This window comes from Thermobia domestica, chromosome 2, assembly GCF_964235325.1.
Source record: "Thermobia domestica chromosome 2, izTheDome1.hap1.1, whole genome shotgun sequence".
NCBI classification, from domain to species: domain Eukaryota; kingdom Metazoa; phylum Arthropoda; class Insecta; order Zygentoma; family Lepismatidae; genus Thermobia; species Thermobia domestica.
The window spans coordinates 21,712,411-21,735,095 of record NC_137455.1 but is presented as its reverse complement, the minus strand read 5'-3'; the positions used below and the strand labels follow the sequence as shown (position 1 = coordinate 21,735,095).

General features: G+C 36.5%; 1 protein-coding gene across 1 annotated transcript in view; it reads right to left on the bottom strand.

The window, feature by feature from the left end:
• The window catches only part of LOC145671191 (orexin receptor type 2-like), a 466,286-nt gene that overhangs the window by 428,352 nt on the left and 15,249 nt on the right, over window positions 1-22,685 (bottom strand). Inside the window, exon 2 of the mRNA XM_081740045.1 lies at window positions 8,940-9,197. Within this exon, the coding sequence (XP_081596171.1) occupies window positions 8,940-9,197 (258 nt within the window). The remainder of the gene's footprint in view (window positions 1-8,939; window positions 9,198-22,685) is intronic.

The following is a 22,685-nucleotide window of genomic DNA, read 5'->3' as shown; positions in this document are numbered from 1 at the left end:
GATTTACAGCATGTTATTGAATATCGAAACATGGAGTTTACTACGGTAGCCATCTTTTCGGGAAATATACAGCTATTTGTGCAACATTTCGAAATCTTTCCAAACAACGACTCAACTATGGGATTTAAGTACTAAAAATTATATTACGCAACTACGAGCTAAAAAGTGACGCTTTTTGAGATTTTGCGTTCGGTTTGCATTTTTTCTCGGAACACCAGACGAATTGCTGAAGAAAGGGGACAACTGCACTATAATCAAGATGTTTATTCATACCGGTACCATTTAAGATGGATGAAATACTTGATTTACATGGAAAACTCAGGCTGGCTGTGTTATGAAGTATTTAGGGAAATATCAGTAGGACAAAACTGAATCTTAACGAAATGGTTAGCAACAATCCTGATTACGGCTTGCTGACAACAATGTCTATTGTAAGCTTTTATTTCTGGGACAATAAACTTTCGGGATTGCGATAGATAAGGGCAAATTTTAATAATTCCTTTTTCATTAGCAAATACAAGATGGCGCATAAGTCAGTTTATTCTTGAAAATGTAAATATGACTAACTATATGAGTAAACTAAATTATGCGCTGCTTTGTATAATTAGTGAATTCTATATATACGATAGACTGTTTGCAATGCCACTAGTGAAGACGAAAATATTCATTGTGCATGTTGTATTGTTAGTACACACGGAAAGGGTCGACATTTTTTAAGAATTAAAATGGACTTAAAGGATTTCTCATTACATCACCAGACTATGGTTTGTAGGACGAATGGAAACTTCATGAAGAATATTCAAGTTCTACTCGTTATTATTACTGATTGATTCTCTTATACAATTTGTGATTATTATCGTAAATATATAATATATCGTTAATATATAGTAAAATATCGTTTATTCGGACTAATTAGGTGTATAACCTGCTGTGGATTCAAGTGAGACACTATTTTGAACACTATTATTCATGGCACACACATCCTAGCAGACTGTTGTTTGCACTGTTTCATGCATTACACCCAGGGCTCGTATCCAGGGGGGCATCCCCCCTAAATTTTTGCTGGCCCCCTAAAAGTTTTACGGTAGGCTTGCAAATGAACCCTCTGTTATGCGATTACAGGCAGTATCAGCTGAGGAGACAGTCAGCGGAAAATATGCAGCCGTCGAAAGCGGAAGTCAATCGAACTCATGTTCGAGATTTTGTGCTGAGGAATGCGGGACTCTCTGACGTTGAAGCAGTGGCGTAGCAGCTGCCCCCGCAACCCCCGCAGTGCGGGGGGGCCCCGAGGTATAGGGGCCCCCGAAGTCTTGCGATGAATAAAGATTTAAAGAAGCAGAACCTCAACATTACTTCTATCGGCTTTACAACTAGGGCCCCTTCTCTATACTTTGCAGGGGGGCCCGCAAAAATGTGCTACGCCACTGCGTTGAAGTATTGAAGCACTTTCAGGAAGAAGGATTGAGTCGTGCAACTATGTGTACAGAACATTAAAAAGGACCAAAGGTGGGATTTCAATGAAAACAAGAGAAGAGGAAGGAAAGAAAAAATGATTAGGCCTATGACGAAAACAAATCAAAGAGAGCATTGAGTCACTGACGGACGCTAGTGACGCATATACCATTTCAAGCCCTGGACTTGCATTAAAAGTGAGTCGTGATGTTGTAAGGAAGTGGCTACTGGAACTGGAAATCAAAAGGAAGACAAAAAAGAGATGCTCCATATGCAAGTGTGAAACGAAATAAAGAAACAAAAAGTCATTCTGAACAGAATTGCCAGGGACAATTTTCGTGCCTTTAATGATAATAAGGACGTAATAATGGATGATAAAACATATACGTATTGATATGAATGTGTATGATTTTAGTGGAGATATGTCGTACTTTGAATCTGGTCACATTCCTGTTCCTGAATCCGTAAAATTTAAATTCAAAACTAAATTTCCATAGAAACTACTGATCTGGATGGCAATAAGCAGAAATTATCATTCTTGGACACATTTTCATAAGCAATCAAAGGGTGCAATTAATCAAAATATATTTAACAAAATAAATGTATTCGAAATTCCATTTATCAAAGAAAACTATTTGAATGGTTATTATATCTTTTGGCCTAATTTAGCATCCTCTCACTATGCAATAGAGACGTAGCAGCTACTGGGCCGAAAGGTAGTGGAGTTTTTGCGCAGAAAGCGCAATCCACCAAATGTGCCACAAATCCGTCCTATTGAGAAATTCTGGGCTCATTTCAAAGCAAAAATATTTCAGCCACCATATAAACCAAAAATATATTATCATGTTTGTAAAAATGAGCCCGAAAACTAATACGTCAATTCAGTGCAAACTGCTTCGAACAGCTGACGGTGAATGTGAGTCCAAAAGTCAGTGCGGCTGCTAACCAACACAAAATTAAATGGGAATAGAGTAATGCAATAGATGACTTGGGCTAGAAGTTAATCAGAAATACAATGGTGGCGTAACGAATGCTGGTTAATGATAAAGCAAAAATGGTTATACCGTTGGATTTATGGTAAAATTTGCTATTAATAAGGTGTCACTGTTATGCGTTTTGTTTAAAACTTTTGTCTGATTCAAAATGGCGGATTTGAACATGGCCGCCATCAAGGCAACTCTTACCATAGACCTAATATTTATCCACCTGCTTTTTATTTAATTATTATCATTAACACAAAATTTACAAGGTGGGGTAAAGGACTAATACATATGCTGCATCAATATTTAATTTCCCTGTAACTTTTTACCAATTGCGCGTAAATAAAAATTAACGTCACCATTGTTCTTCTGGTTAAATTTGCGCCTTAAATCATGTATCACATGACCCTATTCCTATTTTAAAAACTTAACCTTAATTCAAAATGGCGGATTTCAAGTTTGCCGCCGTAAGGTATACCCTTTCTATATGACTTCCCCCTAGTGCTAATATGTACCTATATATTTGTTATTCACCTTTTGTCGTTACAAGAGGTCTTACAGAGCATTTACCTCCAACTGTATGAAGACTATTCTGTACTTCCATGTGATGTTCTGGTAGCTGTATCTCCTAAACCCCTGGAGCTTCGCACCTACAACTTCACTGAAATACTGACCATATTTAGTACTACTTTCTCATATGTGTCTCAGTCAGCAACTCGATTCACCCAAACGTAAGGTTTACTTGTCAGTATAATTTGGTGAGACGCCAAATTATTCGAAACATACAAAATATGCAAATGGCAATTGAAACTTCGACACACAATGTGTAGCTATGACTATCGAGGTATCGATAATCAATCGCTTCAGTAAATTATTCGTATTGGCAGCAGCGAAATAACTATACTAATGACATTATTCTTTATTTGTATTGGTTAATGGTTTATAACATCTGTTCAACTAACCGCCAAAAACCTGCCCGAGTTTTCTGTTTCGTGCGTTTTTGATTTTAAAGTTTCACAGTAATTGTGGACCTGTGTGTTATAGTGGTCTAATCACTCTAGGCATCCAACATTAAAATAAACAAAATTACAAAATAAATCTCAAATCATATACAAATCTACATTGCAGCATATTGTATGAGAGTTTGATTGTATTGGCCTACTAACCGCCAAATATAAATTCTGTAAAATAGTTTGAAGAAGAGAATGGAAAACATTGGGCCTGTGTTTCTTATTTTTAAATTTTTATTGGTTAAACACCTATTGCACCCACGTCCACAATTTTCATTCGTTAATGTATTTATTCCTTAATAAACAAAGAGTATTGTTGTTAATAAATCGTTGCATGTACAAATTTGGGTATAAGGAACGGCGATCTTTACATATTCGATAAGAATCTAGATGTAGGCTTGCCAAAAGGTGAAAACTCTAAGCCCGGCTTATGGGGGGGGGGTACAGATTAACGAAGTTTAAGTGTATAATATATTGAAACTTTAATATTCCCATATGGCTACAAGGGAAGAAAATCCAAGACGTTAAGACGTTTCCCTATTTAGGAAGTCTAATATCCTCGGACTGAAGAAGTGAAAAAGACGTAAATTCCATAACAGCGCAGGCTAAACAAGCATTCAGTAGGAAAAGAGGACTGCTAACATCAAGAAATGTATCATTGCACGTTCGTAAACGATTTGTTAAGACACTGGTATGGAGCGTGGCGCTTTATGGATCAGAGACGTGGACATTGAGAAAAGCTGAAATATCCAAGCTGGAAGCATTTGAAATGTGGTGCTGCGCATATAATGGACCAAAAGGAAAAGGAATGAAGCCGTACCAAAGGAAGCTAATGAAGGACGACAGATCATGAAGATAATAGGAAAAAGAAGACACATCATGCTTGATCACCTTATTTGACACACCGATTGGATCACCGTGCTGATAAAGGGAAAGATAGAAGGAAAACCAGGAAGACCAAGAATAGAATATCTAGATGTAGTCATGAAGAAGAGACCTTATCAAAGTATAAAACAGCTCTTCCAAGGAAGAGAAAAGTTTTTAAATTTCCATGTTGCCCACCAATCTATAGGTTGAGGAGAGAAAGCAGAATATTCTCAAGAAGATTACAACGATACAAATGCATTACCGCGTCTGCCCTTTATATCGAACTATTATGTCATAAAATAACTTCATAGATCCTAGATCATTTTCTACTTTTCCACCTCAACCATAGGTTGGTGGACACTAATGAAAAGTGTTTATGACTCGTGTTAAGTTAAAGCTCTTACTCCATACTAGATACATTCGTTCTTAGTCCCTTTTAATGCCCAACAACGATATCTGAAACAGAACATATCCTAAAACTCCACTCTGATAGAGGGCGAAATCCTGTAAAGGAGCTGAGATTTGACTGATAATAATAATAATAATAAAATGCTATTTTCTCTACAATATGAAAACTGCATCCAATTGGTAAAGGAGGGAGATGAGGGCTTCTCAAAGATTCTTTGAATCCGCAGGGGCTGGAAAAAAAAATAGCTGTTTTCTCTACCGATAGCACTGACAGTGCCATGTGTTGGACATTGAATAAAGCTCTGACTTACGTTTCCTGTTAATAGTCAGGAGGAAAAACCCTACTTTTGGACCAAACCAAAAATGTCAGTATGTCTAATGTTTTTCAGCGGTTTTTAGCTCATTTGAGGGTGCTGAATCTGAATCTGCCGGGTGTACAAATGTACACCTTGAGCATTTTGAATAATTCAAGATGGCAGCCAATATGGCGGCTGTAAAAGTGACAGGAATATTTTTGAATATTTTATCAAGGTGGGTATCAAATTATATGTTTTTTGGGTTGCAGATTCCAATAATAAAGTAAAAAATATTATGAAATTGATACAAATCGAGATATTCAATATGGCGGCTGCAAAACAGGTTTATATTGTCATTTCTGAAACTTATTTTTGAAAAAAAAATATTTACTGACATGAGTGATAATAAATCGTAAAATCTTAATTTTGTGCTCACAGATGGCAGCATTTTCATATGGCACAGATGGCAGCAGATGGAAAAATATCTCAGAAACAAAAGAAGAGATACTTCCAAGTGAAATACTAGAACGATTTATGAAAGGCGAACATGTTCTGCGTCACAAACCAGGTATCTGGAATGCTATATGGTCAGACATGTTCATTGAGAATACATTTATGCGTTATGGCCATGGACCAGGAGGAATAATCGGACTTACACTAAATCCATCAGCAGTGAAGCGATGGGCTTTCAGCCTTCACACCTGCAGTCGTTTAGTAAATGACATTTATGTCATGAGAGATGCTGGACGAGATATGGAAATAACTAAGCATAAGGAAGGAATGCCATCTCGAGTAAAAGGAGATGCTGCAGACCGAATTAAGTTAAAGGAAATGCTGTCTCATTGTATAGATCCTCTGAAGACCGATGATCACCCAAAAACTATTGTGAATATTGTGACAGGGAAAATTTGTTCCCAGAAAGTGAATGTTGATAATGTTGTTGAGATAGGTGAGAAGGCGTTGTGTTCTTACGAAGAAAAACTACCAACTGGTTTTCCGATCCAATCTAAACAACGGTTCGTAATATTTCCTGCGATGACGTCAAAAGAACAGCTAGTATTGGTGTCATTGACACAGAACTCTTGTACACGCGTGCAATGTGTCTCACATCTACAAGAGATATTGATGCTAAAGGAGTGATTTCATATGAGCTTGCCGCTGTCCCCACATCTTTGATGAATATGGGACTTCCAGGTTCTGCAAAAGTAAGTCAAAACTGAAACAAATATTACAGGTAGAGAAGTCTAAGAGATCGTACAAGCACGAAGATGCTATCATACTTGATGGTTGTGCTGTTTTGTGGGTAATCAACTGGCCATCTAACGGAACTTTTCTTGACTGCATAAAATTGTATCGGTCATATGTGCTTGAAAAATTGAAAAAATGCAACGTGTACCTGATATTTGACTAATATAAGGAGTACAGAACCAAAGGAGAAATAAGAAGCGTCAGAACAGGATCAACATGTAGCAGGTATCATAAATTGTCTTTCAACACGTCCTTGCCCTCCCAACAAGTGGTGCTGAATGTTACGAAGAATAAGGTACAACTAGTACAGCTCATCTGCAAGTACATAATGACAGAAGTGTTGCCATCAGATTCCACCAAAAGCCTATTCATCACTGGACCAGAAGATGTTACAACAGAAATAACTGCTGATTGTATCAAGAAACGTACAGATATGAAAAACACTCACGAAGAGGCTGATGTCATAATTATCACACAAGTAGTGATGGTAGCCAATCAGCTGGACAGAAATTGTACAATAAATGTAATTAGTGATGACACGGATGTTCTTCTCCTCCTGATGCACCACTACAACACACAAAAACTTACTTGTAACATTTTTATGGAGGCAACTCAAAGTCATAGAGGAGTTATTGACATTGGATTGTCTGTGTCCAAACACCGTGATATTGTTTCAAACTTACTAGCACTTCATTCTCTTTCTGGCTGCGATACAGTTCCTACTCTTATGGCATTGGAAAGCAGAAGGCAATGAAAGTACTACGAAGTGGGAAGGAGCTTCAAAAGCTTGGAAATAAGACATCACTACTTGAAGATGTGACTCAGGAGGTAACTGAGTTTATAGTTCTTGCTATAGTAGTAGGATAACTGGCCCTACAATGTCTGATGTCAGAAGAGATGTCTGGCTGAAGAAATTGTCAAAGAAGACTGCCGTACATATGCCGAAATTGAAGAGCTTGCCACCAACTACGGAGGCATTCTCTGAAAATGTAAAAAGAGCTCATTTCCGGGCTTGTATTTGGAAACAAGCAGATAAACCAGACCCACCAGACATGGATCCGACACATTTTGGGTGGTATCGTGATGAGTTGAACAAAACATTGGAGCCAGTTACTGTACCATCGGGAACTGTGATGGCACCGAAAAACATCTTGAAGGTGGTGAGTTGCAGCTGTTCTTCTGAAAACATGTGTAAAGGACGTTGTGGTTGAGTGGCAAATCATAATAGCTGCACTGACTTCTGCAATTATGAAACCTCTAAACGCCAGAATATCTTCACACGTCAAAATACTAGGAATCCAGAAGACGAAAACATGGATACTTCTTCTGACGAAGACTGACAAGTGACTGATCTGTGATATTTATTATTTTGTTGCGGAGTAACATAGAAACATCGGCATTTTGTAAATGTACATATTTCGCATTAATGTGGCCAGCAACATAATTCTTGATTAAGAAAACGTCCAGGAAAAAAATATAAGAAAATCTGCAAACCTAAGCTTGTGTTGTTTGTTTTCTTTTGCACACAGAAAGGTTTGTAAATAAATATAGAGAAGCCCAAAATGTGGGAAAAAATGTTCTGGAGCGCAAGCAAGGTGAGTTGCGATGACGGAGAAAGCATCAACACCCAATCCAAAATTTCAGTGTATCAGATATTGTTCGAAATATGTACCTAGTTCGAGGGTCGCGAATTCTAATATTCCATATTAAATATATTGATTTCTATCAATTTCCTAAGGTTTTTGAAGTAACTATTGAAATCTGCAACCCAAAAAACATATAATTCGATACCCATGTCGATACAATACTCCAAAAATATTGTTGTCAATTTTACGGCCACCATATTGGGTGCCATATTGAATACCTCGATTTGTATCAATTTTATAACATTTTTGACATTATTATTAGAATCTGCAATCCAAAAAACATATAATTTGATACCCATCTTGATAAAATATACAAAAATATTCCTATCAATTTTACAGCCGCCATTTTGGCCGCCATCTTGAATTACTCGAAACGCTCAAGGTGTACATTTGTACACCCAGCAGATTCAGATTCAGCACCCTCAAATTAGGTAAAAGCCACCGAGAAACATTAGACATACTGAAATTTTTAGTTTCGATGGATTTCCTCCAGACTATAACAGATTGACTTACCTATATCTGATTTCTGCGACTATCGGGCACATTCCGTAACTGTTTGCGTCAACGCAACGCAAAATTTGCGATTTTGTTTTTGATAATCGGCATTGCAGTTATAATAGCTTTTTATTTTATCATTGCGTTGATGTGCTCAGCATTTTGTATAGACTGGTACAGAATGATTCCGCAAGTATTCCTTTTTGAAAAAGTTACTTATACCGCTCTAAATTTAACTCATCACATATCAAAATACATAAAAGCATTAAAATGTCATAAATCGAAATCCCAACAATATTGAACTATCGATACATTGAAAATTCAAATGCCGAAAAATATCAAAATATTGAAAACATAGAGATAAAAATTGAAGTGTCAACAATATGAAAAGAATGATATATTCGTGGATATGACTGTTTTGATATGAATATTTCGATAGTTGAAAATATTGATCGATCACTTAAACCACACAAATATATGAAAAAAAATTATCATTTTTGAACAGAATAAAATAGAAAAAATAATGCAAATACTTACAACTACTGCAGGTATTTGAGCCGCTTTGATTGTCTGAATGTCCAGGGATGTTATCGGAGCTCCAAAGTACTCGGACGATCTGGTAGTAGGCGACAGACATAAAGAGTAACGGAACCATGTACAAAAGGAGAATTCGTATGGCCTGGTATACAGTGTCTACGTTTCCCGTCCAGGTAGGAGCGCACTGAGTTAACAGGATTGTCTCAACACGAAGTCCTGGGCGGGGGAATGTCTCAAGAACCACCAGTTCGGGTATACCTAGAAAAAAATCAAAATAGTACATGGATAATTATTATTTATGAATAAATTATTTCCATATTTCCATATATATATAAAACAAAAAGTATAGACCAACCTGGGTGCAGAAATACTTCGTTTTGGAGTTATAGGCTAACGAAAACATGAAAAAATGAACTTGAAAGGTTCATAGCTCCGATATTATGGTATTGTCGGGTTAAGACTTCACTTAGGAAGTAGTATATGCCCTATCCAAATATTCATGTTTCAGTAACCTACTTTACTTCCACAACAATTTTTATAGAGGGGGCTTGGCTACGGGCATGTAATTTGAAGTATTCACAAATTACCTCTTTAAAAATTGTTGCAAAAGTACCGCAGGATTCTGAAACGTGGAAATTTAGATAGGGCACATACCAGTACCTAAGTGAAGTTTTGACCCGAATACAGTAGATTCCATAGTATCGGGGTTATGGAGCTTTAAAAGTTCATTTCTTTCCTGTTTTCGGCCATGTTGGTCTATACTTTTTGTCTTATCTTGGTGTTATGAATCACCTCCCAAACGTTGTCGGTATTGTTTGGAAGCACCCTGTATACAGCTTCAGAAAGCTATGTACAAAGCTATAGCTTCATAAAGTCTATTCTCAACAACTTGAGAACTACATATTGCGAACCTTACGCTGCTTTTTACGCGTACTCACACATTCCAAAGGTAATGGAATGGCCTTTTCAACATTAAGCAACACGTGACATTTGTGTCTTTGTTTATTCAAAGATATTTGGGAGTCAGTGTTGGCATCAAATTTCTTGAAATAATCTTAACTTTTACAAAGAACCTACACTGCTTTTTCGTGGGGAGGCGAAGATTCACAAAATAACATGTTTTACCTCTACTACATTTTAGTTCAATAAATACGTATTGTACAATATTCTCTCTTAGGCTTGAGTCAGACCCTGAGCCTTTTGAGCACCCCCTGGCTTCGAAACTTCAATCTAAAATCCCTATGCACTCTATAAATGAGAGGTTTCCAACCTTGCCTCACACCTTCTAGAGAAAAGTGACACAAGTCAAAAACCTAATGGTCCAAGCTCGTATCCCTCGCGAGAAAAATGGCATAACTCGTAACTTGTTTTCAAGTTATTTTACAGTCACAATGTTTTTTTTTCTTTTATGTGTAAAAGTGTTGTAAATATAGCTTTAAAATTATCCCAGAATCAGAGTGTATTAGAACAAAAATGGCAAATTTCGTGTTATGTCACATTTCTCGCGAGGGATACGAACTTGGACCTTAAGGTTTCTTGACTTGCGTCACTTTTCTCGAGAAGGTATTTCAAACACCGCTCTATTCGCGCTTGCTGGCCTACGTGCTTTTTACTTGAGTCCTGTGATTACAGATTTAGCACTGAATTCAGATTTTCAATAATAATAATAATAATAATAATAATAATAATAATAATAATAATAATAATAATAATAATAATAATAATAATAATAGACTTTATTTAACGTGCTAAGAACAGCTGAAACGCAGGAAAATGTAGCACTTTGTCATATTCTACAACATTATTTTAACACTAAAATATAGTAAAAGAGATAAATAATGATTTAACTTTTTAACATGAATTGATAATAAGGTAAACTCTGACAGTGTAATTTATGTCAATTCCTAAAACACTGAGACGTCAAAAATTAAAAGTAATAATAAAAACAACTACTAAGTTATGTTAACAATTCTAAAATAAACTCATATTTTAAGATATGCATCTATAGAAATTAAAATATGTTTCCTATTATGAGGTTGGAATAGAAACTTTTCCCTTGTATCGTATATTGGAACTTTAAAATCCACATATTTAAATATATATATATATATATATATATATATATATATATATATATATATATATATATATATATATAGTTTGAGTTAGATAGGTTTTCAAGCATGATTTCTACAAATACAGAGTCAATTAAATTTCTCTTGTCAGCCAATGTTAAAGTATGTGTTCCAGTATTCATAATTAGATGCTGTAATAGTAATCCAATCTTTAACTTAAAACAAAGTATAATAATAATAATAATAATAATAATAATAATAATAATAATAATAATAATAATAATAATAATAATAATAATAATAATAATAATAATAATTTGTTCTTATTTCATAAGATTTTGAAACTCCATATTATATACTGAAAGGCATTTTGGACTACTCATTTTTCATAATTTTGTAAAGCATTTTAATGTACACTAGCTGAACCTACGCTGTCTACACAGCGCATCATTCATATATGAGCATGAATCTCCATGTCATTCCTCACATCATCTTGAAAGACACCTTGATAAAAAAAAAAAAAAAAAAAAAAAAGCCAAGGGTATCATAAAGAAGAGATTTTTTCGATTACTTTGCAATATCTCGCACCATTTGCAAGATTTGAGTCTACTTCCGGTTGGAGTTTCTAATTCAAGTATGATCAGTGTTTTCTTTCTTCTTACATGCAGTATGTAATAAACTAATACATTACATATACAATTAATTATAATGTCAGTGATATATGCCGTTCATTGGGCAAAACACTCCAAACAATATAGATTCATCTCAGACTGGAGAAATGCTTAAACTTCGTTTTCCATTATGGGGGCGCGGTGGCTCAGTGGTAGATCGTTCATCTCTGGTATTTGGGGTCCCGGGTTCGATCCCAGCCCCCAGCCCAAGTGAACCTTGTGGTAGACTAACACCGTGCTCGTGGGTTTTCTCGGGGTTCTCCCGTTTCCTCCCACTTTCTTCATTGCACCATTTCATTCATTTCTCATCATCACCGTCTCCTTTAGCCTAACCTTCATAACCGTGGGATGTAAAACTCAAAGATTTCATTTCATTTTTTTCGTTTTCCATTATCATTTGGCCATGAAACAAACGCCGGAGAGATATACTAACCCTACAAATGTGTGGTGTTGGAATGTATAACTGCATGTAAAATTTCAATACTTCCAATGCACCTCTTTAAAATGTTATAAAGAAATAACAACTATTTTTTTTTAACATTCAATTAGAATGGATAATCTACACAAAATTTGCTATCCGTGATAACGGCATCTTTCTAGAGCATATGGGTCCCGAGAACTCACTGTGAAAGGATTGGCCACAAACATATAATTCTTTCTAGCACTTTCATATATATAGAGAGACAATTATTTACTTTTCAACAACATAGAAATCTTGAAAATGAATATGAAACACAAAATATAAAATATGTGGTGTCTGTGACGTATTCTAATATTAAGTTGTAAATGGCCATTGTCAATGGTGCTTTATCCATAATTCCCAGTTTATTTCTGTCAATAGCTTGCGTCCCATTTGCCTGCTCTTCACGCCTCCCCAGGGCAGCACCCCTCCACGGTTGGGAGCCATTGCTACAAACAAATCTCCGACCAGAACTATTACTAACACAAACTAAATTATGTAACAATCAAAAAGAAAAGGGGAAAAAAGGGTTTCGTGGAATTCAGCAGGTATGTTCCTCGAAATTTGCATCAAACTACAGCATAAACCAACAAACAAACTATGTCGATTTGTTTTTGTGACTTCACGGGAAGTACTTAAACCATATTAAATATGCATCACGTGAGTGAACACACAGACAAAATATGTCACTAGCGAGCTGTATCATGGAAAACAGCAGCACCGTACACCCTGGAGAGCCCAGTAAATTACATCTACTTATTTCTTTTGGAGGCTATAAACTAGTAGTCCACGGAGAGCGAGAAACTGGAAGTCCAAGCAGGAAATTGTACCAACAGACACATGAAACACAACAAAGTTTACGTGAATTGCATTCCAACTGGACCTACGTACGCATAAATCTTCAGTTGCAACATTGAGTGTTCTGTAGATAAAGGTTAAAGGTGTATAGTTTGTTAGGTGCACGATTCCCACTATAGAACGTTACAATGCTCGCAAGTCTTCATGAATTATTAAAAGAGGTAAAAGGTAATTTTGACATGTTGACCTTTCAGAATTTCTAAACAACACAGTTTTCCATAGAGATGTAGTGTTGGCGCTTGAAAATGACCACGTGTTATTTAATACTTCTTTCGTGATATTCGTCTTCAAACGTCCATTATATGAAATTCCTGTCGGAATGTTCTTTTCGAAATTTATTGTATTGATCCTGCATTCAGGAGAGGCAGCCATTGTTTGAAAACAGTTTACCTCCATGAGGCATTAAACATGTCGGCAGATCCTCTAGGCAAGGGCGCCCATCAGTGGGGGAAAGGTGAGGCGCTCGCCCCCCTAGAGGAAATTGTACTTCAGAATATCAAAAACCCAATAGAATTTTTAAAATAGTTACAGCAAAATTTGAAACTATATTTGAAATGTCGCTTTTTCTGGCCCCCCTTGGAAAGCACAACATGAGCGCCCTTGCATCTAGGTTAGTTGTTATTTGCAACCGCTGCCCCCCCCCCCTCATTTTACATTCATACTCGTGTTAGACGATTCCTTGTAGATACATGGAACGAATCGCTTCATACACTAAAGAATTGGACATCCTCAATTACTATATGGCCATGGATAGAGATCCGTGTGCATATAAAAGATCGCACCCGTACTGCATCCTCAAAATCTCTATCAATCATTTATTCAGTCAACAGTTCCTTTATGAGATTAATAGGTGAAAATAGATGGGAAAAAATAGTGAACTGCATATACAAGTAGAGCAATGATTGAAAAGCTATAGTCACCATTCTGAAGCAATGAGCACACGATGAGGGTGTATGTAAACTAAATTACTGAAGAAAATATTCGGTGCATCAGTAAGATAATGAACGGAAAAGATCATGCTAAGATAATAGGAAAATGTGAAATTTCATGTTATTATTATGTGAGTGGGGGGGGGGTCATGGTGGCTCAATGGTAGAGGACTTACCTCTGGTTCGTGGGGTCCCTGGTTCGATCCCCGACCAACCATGTTTGTAGTGGACATCATGTCTGTGGATTTTCTAGAGGTTAATCTCTCATTTCATCCCATTATCTCATACCACCAATTATTCCATCATAATTCACTTTCCTTAATGGTCGTTTCCCTTAGCCTAAAGGACATAACCGTGGGACGTTAAACTTAAAGATTTCATTTGAACTTCAGTTAATATATATACTTTATTAAATCCAAATATACATTAATTTTCAAAGAAAACTTAGTCCTTGAATAGTATCTCACTATGAAACACGTCTCTAATTTTTAACTGTCGCAATGATGATAGGCAACCATAATACGCAATGATGATATGCAATGATGATTTATCACGCAACCGATCCGTAAAGAATGCTACAATTTCGAATACGTACAGTATATAACACATTGTTTAACTAAGCATTGTTGCGCTTGCGCACGACAATTCATTGTACACGTATTTTTGGTTGGATGTGCGCCGGATTACTGAAAGGCCGGACTACTAAAAGCCGGATTAGCGAGAGTCTATACTAAACGCAATGTTAACTTGAGAGCCGAATCACAAGCGCATTAATACATGTTGGCGCGCGAACCTTTTCGCAGGGAAGCCTTTGTATGTGTGTGTGTGTGTGTGTTTTGGTTGGGTTCTCAATCACCAGGGTTTCAACTGGCGCTGTTCTGGGTCTCAGCTGATATGCGGTAAGCGGTGATTTCTCGTCCTTTTTCTGCCGCTAACGAAAAATATGTTTCTTGGTCTATTTGCTTTTAATAATTCATGAAGACACGACAATAATAATAAATGTATTGAAAATTCGCATGTGATGTGTTTCCAATCCTCATAATTGAAACTCGAGAGCATGAAAACTATTTTGATTATTCATTTCAATTTAATAACGTAAGAAAGAATAAGAAATGAAGTTATTCTCATATATCTACCTGGAAAAGGTCAATCATAAACAGAAACAGACGAGCAGCCACCCTCCGACACAATAAATTAAAAATACGATTTTTTTTCTCAAAGCACGGCAACTCTACGTTAGCAATGAGTACACCAGCTGCGAGCCGGCAACAATCATATCAACAATTTCTTCAACTTTTTTTGTCTGCATATTTTTCTCTTAGTCGAGCAGACACATTGATGACAATTTACTTTGCTTGACTTTAAAGAGGTTTCCCTTCCTCGTGTTTGCGATAATACTGATGTGAGAAGATGATAATTTGGATTCATTCAAGATTTCAATTTCGTGCTTAAAACTCTCCATGGTTTCAGTTTCACTACACGCACGTACCCACACTAACACACGTGTGTAACGTGAAGAACTATGTAACGTGCGCGGAGGCGCCCGAATTGAAGTTGTGTATCTCGGCTATCAGGATAAGGTCGCGGCGAGTATAGTGTAGTTGGAAGATGATCGAGGGGTGGATAGGCATAGCGTAGTAGGATCTAAAGATGGAACTTCGTCTATGAGCACACGGACAATTGGATAGGTTGATTATTGCATATATAGATACCCTATCCGGTAACGATATAATCTTCCTGTGGGATTGAACCTGTGAATACTTAACATTCTTTCATCATTCGACATTCCAGCTTTTTTTTCTTAAACTTAGATAACCGCACATATACACAACGATTACGAACAGTCATATCGTCCCTATGACTTACGTACGAATACAAAACCTAGCACAAAACATCATTTCTATGACCAAAAGCAACAACTACAATAGCGCATTGCAACGAAGAGCAAGGTTTGAGAAAATAAACTTAAAGCCTAAACGTCAGGAACAGTGAGGACTTGTTCTAATACAGAGGAATGGTGCTGGAGATAGGAAATTGTATGAATTGTACTAGGGTCTAGCCTCACTTTAACAGTTGCTTATTTCCGGCCGGTCAAATGTAGCATGATTACTTGTATTGCAGTGTGTACTCTACAAGCTTGTCTACTTGTAAAAAAATCTCTAGATGTAGAAGAAAGTCTGACTGAGTAAATTTTAGCTGAAGGAAAATTTGTAGAACAAGATACACAAACTTACTCTCCTTGTCTGGAACAAGGAGGAATTGCCACAAGAGTGGAAAGAATCAATCATTGTTCCAAATCACAAGAAAGGCGATAAAACCGATTGTAATAATTATCGAGGCTTCCTATAAAATCCTCTCAAACATTCTATTACCAAGATTAATCCCATACGAAGATAAAATTAACATTGAGGATTTAGGCGAAATCGACCAACTTTCGGGAAGACATTTACCATTCAACAAATGCTCGAAAAGAAATGGGAATACAATACTCCGGTACATCAATTCTTTATTGATTTTAGAAAAGTCTATGACTTGGTTAGGGGGAAAACATTCTACAACATTCTCATAGGAAAATCAATATAACGAAAATCAAAGACAGCAACCAGAGTTTTAGAGTTGAAAAGTATTCATTTGGTTACGGCGTATGCTGAGTATGTAAATATAATTGGTGATGATAGGAGAATAATAGAAAATAAAAATGCAGGTCTTATTAAACACTTGCAGGGACGTGGGTTTGGAAGTGAATAGAGAGAAAATTATGTTGGAAAATGCATGGATACTAAATACATGGAAGTTCGCTGAGAACGTCATATTGCAAATTATGGATGAATCGAAATACAGAATAATACCTTCGACAAAAGTAGATACTTTTAAATATCTACGATCAATGTTAACAACCAAAACCATATCCACAAATAAATTAAATGTCGTCAGAAACCAGGGAATTCGTTTTATTATTCAGTTCACAATCTTTTGTCCTCGCGATTTCTGTCGAGGAATGTGAACCTTAAATTATATAAAACGATAATCATGCCTGTTGTTCTGTATGGTTGCTAAACATAGTCACTTACTGTAAGGGAAGAACGGAGACTGGAAGTATTTCAGAATAAAAATCCTGAAACGAATATAGAGGAACGGGAATAGCGGAAACTTCATAACAAGGAATTGCATAATTTCAGTGTCGTGCCGTGTAAAATCAGAGCCAGGACGAGTGTATACGACGGCACCCCCGTACATATGATTGAGGTCGATAGCTGGTGCGAAGCGTAAGAAAATTTTTAAAAATAAACCCTGTTTGTTCTTGATTTTGAGCACTTTTATGACTCTCTTCTTTCCATTGTATATATGTGTACAAGTATAAATCTGACCCTGGTCAAATTAAATATTAGATTGTAAAATACTGCTGTTGATCTAAAATATTCCAAGTATTTTCTTCTCTCTTGTTTTTCTTTCCTTCTTTTCTTTTCTCCTTCCAAATTTTGACCCTTACTTCGGTGCCCCCCAGCATGGTACTACATAATTTATGCTGTTTGCCAAACATTGTTAGGGTTATGAAGTCTAGGAGATTCAGTTGGGCAGATCATGTAGCCAGAATGGAAGAAAGTAGGAACGCTTTCAAAGTCTTAGCTGGAAGACCAATCGGAAAACGACCATTAGGAAGACCTAGGGGAGGACAATATTAAGATGGATCTCGCAGAGATAGGAATACAAAACGGAAACTGGATCTAGTTGGCTAAGGATAAAAATCAGTGGAGAGCTTTTGTGAACGCCACATTAAACCTCCTGGTTCCATAGGCCATAGAGTGACTTAATACCGGTAACTCTCTTATACAGACAAGTAACAAATACTATTAATTCACGAACCAAAAAGGCGAAGAAATCACCAGGAGATGTCAGTTAAATTAGGAAAATTTGGCAACAGTACAAAGCAGGTACAACACCACGTTTTTTTGAATGTTCTCAGAGATAAAGTTATAATTTCCTTCACAGGCTTCAGTTTATAACAAAAAAGCTCAAGTGATGGAAGAGAGAAACAGTTAAATATATAAAATATAGCTATGACATGAGCAGATTTTCATGTTTTTTCGTTGATTTCACCACCAAATGTTAATATCAATAATAACTAACTTCTCCTTTTCAGATACATAAAGAGCGATTCAATGTGTCTTCCTTACGCCTCCCACTTGATATTCTCATGCGAAACTTGGTTTGGAACAATATTAGATATTTTAGAGCAGAAGTCTTCAGAGAATGCCCCGCACACTTTCGAAAAATTGTGTAGTTAAGATTGAAAAACCGATTAAATAATAATTTCAATACAGTATTTTTCATAACGAGAATAAATAATTACAAAATAGTAATTAGGAAAACATTTCTTTCTTTACAATGCTAATGGAAAAGTTCACAATGCTGTTCCTTAGACTCACTTGACTAGCTTGTCGATGTTGGTACCAATGTCGAAAATTTCTATGAGCTGAGTAGGCCTGAAGGTCCGAGTTAAGAATCTCAGAACAGTGTTCATCCGTTCTAATTTCTTGAATAGGCGCTGTAAATCTTTCGTTGATTTTTCCAGTAATATGTAATCCATTTTGATATAGTCCTTACTACTCTTCAGAGCTATTGCAATTTCCGGGCGGAAACACCATAAAATATAACGCCACACCAGTTCGATTTGTTAAAATCTTATAGTATACTTCCTATAAAAGGATTACATATCAGATATAATTGCTTAAAACTCATTATATTTGGTAATAAGTACAGGGTGCGGCACGTAAAACCGGCCCGTAAAGTGAACACATAAAATGAAATGTAATGTATTGAATATGATTAACTATAACACATAAATGAAATGTAATGTATTGAATATGACTACTCACCTTCACAGCAGCCTTCACAGCAGGTGCTGAAAGTGTCCTCCGCCCACTTCAACACACATGTGAGCACGATTGAGGAGATTCATATATACCCTTGTCAGTTCTTGTGTTGTAATGCTATTGGTAACATCCTGGATCCTGGTCTTGAGTTCTTCAATTGTGTGTGGATTTGATTCGTATACTCTTCCCTTTAACAGTCCCCATAAGTAAAAGTCACACGTGAACAAGTCTGGTGACCGAGGAGGCCACAAGCCTTTGCTGATTGTCCTCTCTGGTGTAAACATCTCATGCACAAGGGACAATGATGCAGCTGATGTGTGGCATGTTGCACCGTCCTGCTGAAAGTAACATAACTGACGCTCCTCTTCGCTCAAGTGTGTATAAAACTCCTCCAGGATTCCCATATACACGTCACTGTTCACTGTCGTCTCAAAGAATATGGGTCCAATAACGCGTGTGGCGGAAATGGCACACCAAACACCAATCTTCTCATCATGCAAGGGTACCTGGTGGATTGCGTGTGGATTTTCTGTCGACCAATACCGATTGTTTTGGGAATTTACGTACCCAGACAGGTGGAACCACGCCTCGTCACTCATGATGAGCATTAGTGGATCCAAGAAACCACTGGCAACATTGCTCAACAGCCATGAACAGAAATGCACCCTCTTCTGCAGGTCAGGCTCCTTCAGTTCTTGCACAACACTTATCCGGTACGGTTTTAACTTCAGTCCCCTTAAAACACGTCTGCAACTTCTCTCACTCGCATAAACCTGTTGACTCAATCTCCTGGTTGACTTTCGAGGACTTCTTGTCATTATCTCCTCCACCTGCATCTTTAATTCAGGTGTGCAGACAGATGGTCGTCTGTTCCTGGGAGCATTTTGAACCGATCCTGTACGCCGCCATTTTTCAATCAATTCCTGAATGGTGCTTTTTGCTGGCACAGAACGTCCTGGAAATTTCTCTCGAAACAAATTCTTTGTTTTCACAAAAGATCCAGTGAAAATGAACCCTTCAACAATGGCAACACGCTCGGGTATCGAATACGGCATTATCACACACTGACACTCACCCGGCTTAACACAACGAGGCCTTTTTCTCAACTGGTTTCGACAAGTTTCACTGGCTGCGGCTGCACGTGCCTGCTGCAGGTCATGTAAGTCGACCCGACCTGGACACGCCATCTCTTGGTAGGAAGGTAGATTATTTAAGTGTTGCCAAAAACACAATATACCAGAATCAGTGGCGTATTTACGATTTTGTTTCGGGGAGGGCTTTGCTAACTTTCGGGGGGGGGCTTTGCCTGGAAATGTGAAAATTGTGGAAGATATTTCATATATTTTGCTATAGTAAGTAAGATTTCGGGGGGGGGGCTTAACCCCGGAAGCCCCCCCTAAATACGCCACTGACCAGAATATTACGACGGGCCGGTTTTACTGTATTTCTAAATTTACAGTAATGCTATACACATCTGAATTACACGACGTCTTGCTGGATTACATATTGTAAATTACTTATAAACGAGTGCTTCGTAACGAAACTGTTACCCTAGCAAGCGGATTCTTGTCCTAACGACGAGTAAACATGTTTATTTAGCGACAGAAACATAAAACATTTACAAATCAAGAGTATTCATGACTTTTAACAACACTTTTACTTTGAATATTAAATAATATAAAAGAAGTAAATACATGTTAAATACACTTTATCATTGTAATTGCACCTCTACCAACAATATATTTTCTTGTTCTTACGTTGTATAAGTTTCCACTACAACACAATGATTCACAACTTATTCTCAACGGCTATGTCATTTATTATTACTTCCCTTTCATCATTCCATCTCCCTCTACTCCTGTGTAACGTAACATGGACTTGATCCGTTCCTCATAACGGTCTAGAGCGACCCCTAGTTCAGAAAATAACGTGCTTCTTGAACACATACAACGTGTTGTCTTGTGTAACTCCATTTCACTCCATCCTTCACTCCCATTAAGTTCCAGTTCGGATTTATAACGAATCATTTATATGAGATATTTATATTCAATGTTGTGTTAACATGTGGCTATATGCTCTAGTCGTCGAAATGAAGTGCTCCTGTCGGGTTTGAGTATCGGATACTCTTATCTGGCGCATAGTTATTTACTGCATGGTTTGAATCGTCCTATTGTGAGGAATGTATTGTTTCACTGAGTATTCGGCACATTCCACTCGAATGCTCTGAATACTCATATGTAAGAGAGCGTCACTTCACCGCGCAGTGGGCTAAGACATTGATATTGTTGGGATTGCACTTGCTTTTATACACGGTTCTAACGTTGCTCACATTCTCTGAGCTTTTATAGTCCTTTGCTCTTGTATTTATTGTTGCTGCACTTTCATCCTTTATTATGACTTTTTATTGTTTACTATTTATTTAGTTGTTATACATTTACTATTTATGCTTATTGTTATATATTTGCTAGTTATTATTGTTGTTATTTATTTGTTATTCTCATATATTTGTTACATTATCTCTTCTTTTAAGTTTGCAACAGTTTTCTTTTTTAATTTTATATTTTGATGTGTTCGTTTCTAACTTTTATTTACGGCAATCCATGTTTGAGCAGTCGTGTCGATCGTGACGGGGACATATAACTTCGATGTTGATTATATTATACCTCAAAATATATATATTCCCATTATACCTCAAAAATTAGTCAACGAATCAATGTATAATTATATTATCGAATGTATTATTGTTGATTAGTCCTATCATCCATGATTATTTGTTATATCTGCATATATCGATGGCTTCCTTTCACATGGTTAAAAATTCACTTTCCTTGAAGTGAAACTTATATAAAAAGTATCACAAAATTCTGTAGACTACCAGCAATTAACCTAAGGTCGTATCTCCACACACCTTATCCGTAAAAGAAAGCGTAACTTTTTAGGAGGTTGCTAAAGTCAGCTTTCTAAATATTGTTATGTGTCTTGTTTATCTATGGCAGCGTTTCCCAACCTTATTCAACTTGCGGCACACTACGGGTCTAACTTGAATTCTCACGGCACACTCATAGGTATTATTATTATTATTATTTGTAAATAGAAAATACCGTCGTATTTGCTCTCTTTGATTACTGACCTCCTTCTCACAAAGAATAAAGCTCAATCACTGGTTTTCCTCCATCGTAAATCATTATACTTACTTTTCATTCAAATTAAAAAATAGAAAACAATTCCAATGAAATATAGAACTCAGTCTTTTAAAAAATACACTTTCTTTTTCGAAGAATGTATCCAACCTGTCACAGGGAAGATCACTAAATTACGAACGAACAAACAAATCTCTTGTACTTTTAAAACAGAATTGCGGTAATTTGTATGTGTTTGCTTTGTCGAAAGGATATAATGAGGTTTTAAAATTTCAAGTTACGAAATAATCTGTAACAATAAAGAAACAATAATGGTCATAATAAAGAAACAGTGATAATTAATACTTTTTTCAACATTAAAAATAAACAGATAAGTAACACAGTGTGAAACTTATAATTTATTAACATGGTTAATATACGTCACAATTTTAAATATTAATAAAATTCTGTTTTCGAAATACAATCTATGTAGTAATAATGCATGTAAAATAATATATTACAATTACAGTATTTTTTTCATTGTAGAGGTTCATAGTAATGTGAAATTTAAATACACATATTTCCTGTCTTGCAATTAGGTTCCTATATAATTAATAATTTTGTTTTCATTTCCTCGCGGCACACCAGCGGTCCATTCGCGGCACATCAGTGTGCCGCGGCACACCGGTTGGGAAACGCTGATCTATGGTATAACCATTTTCATAGCACGATATTTTGTTTCTATTTCCTTGGTTGGAGA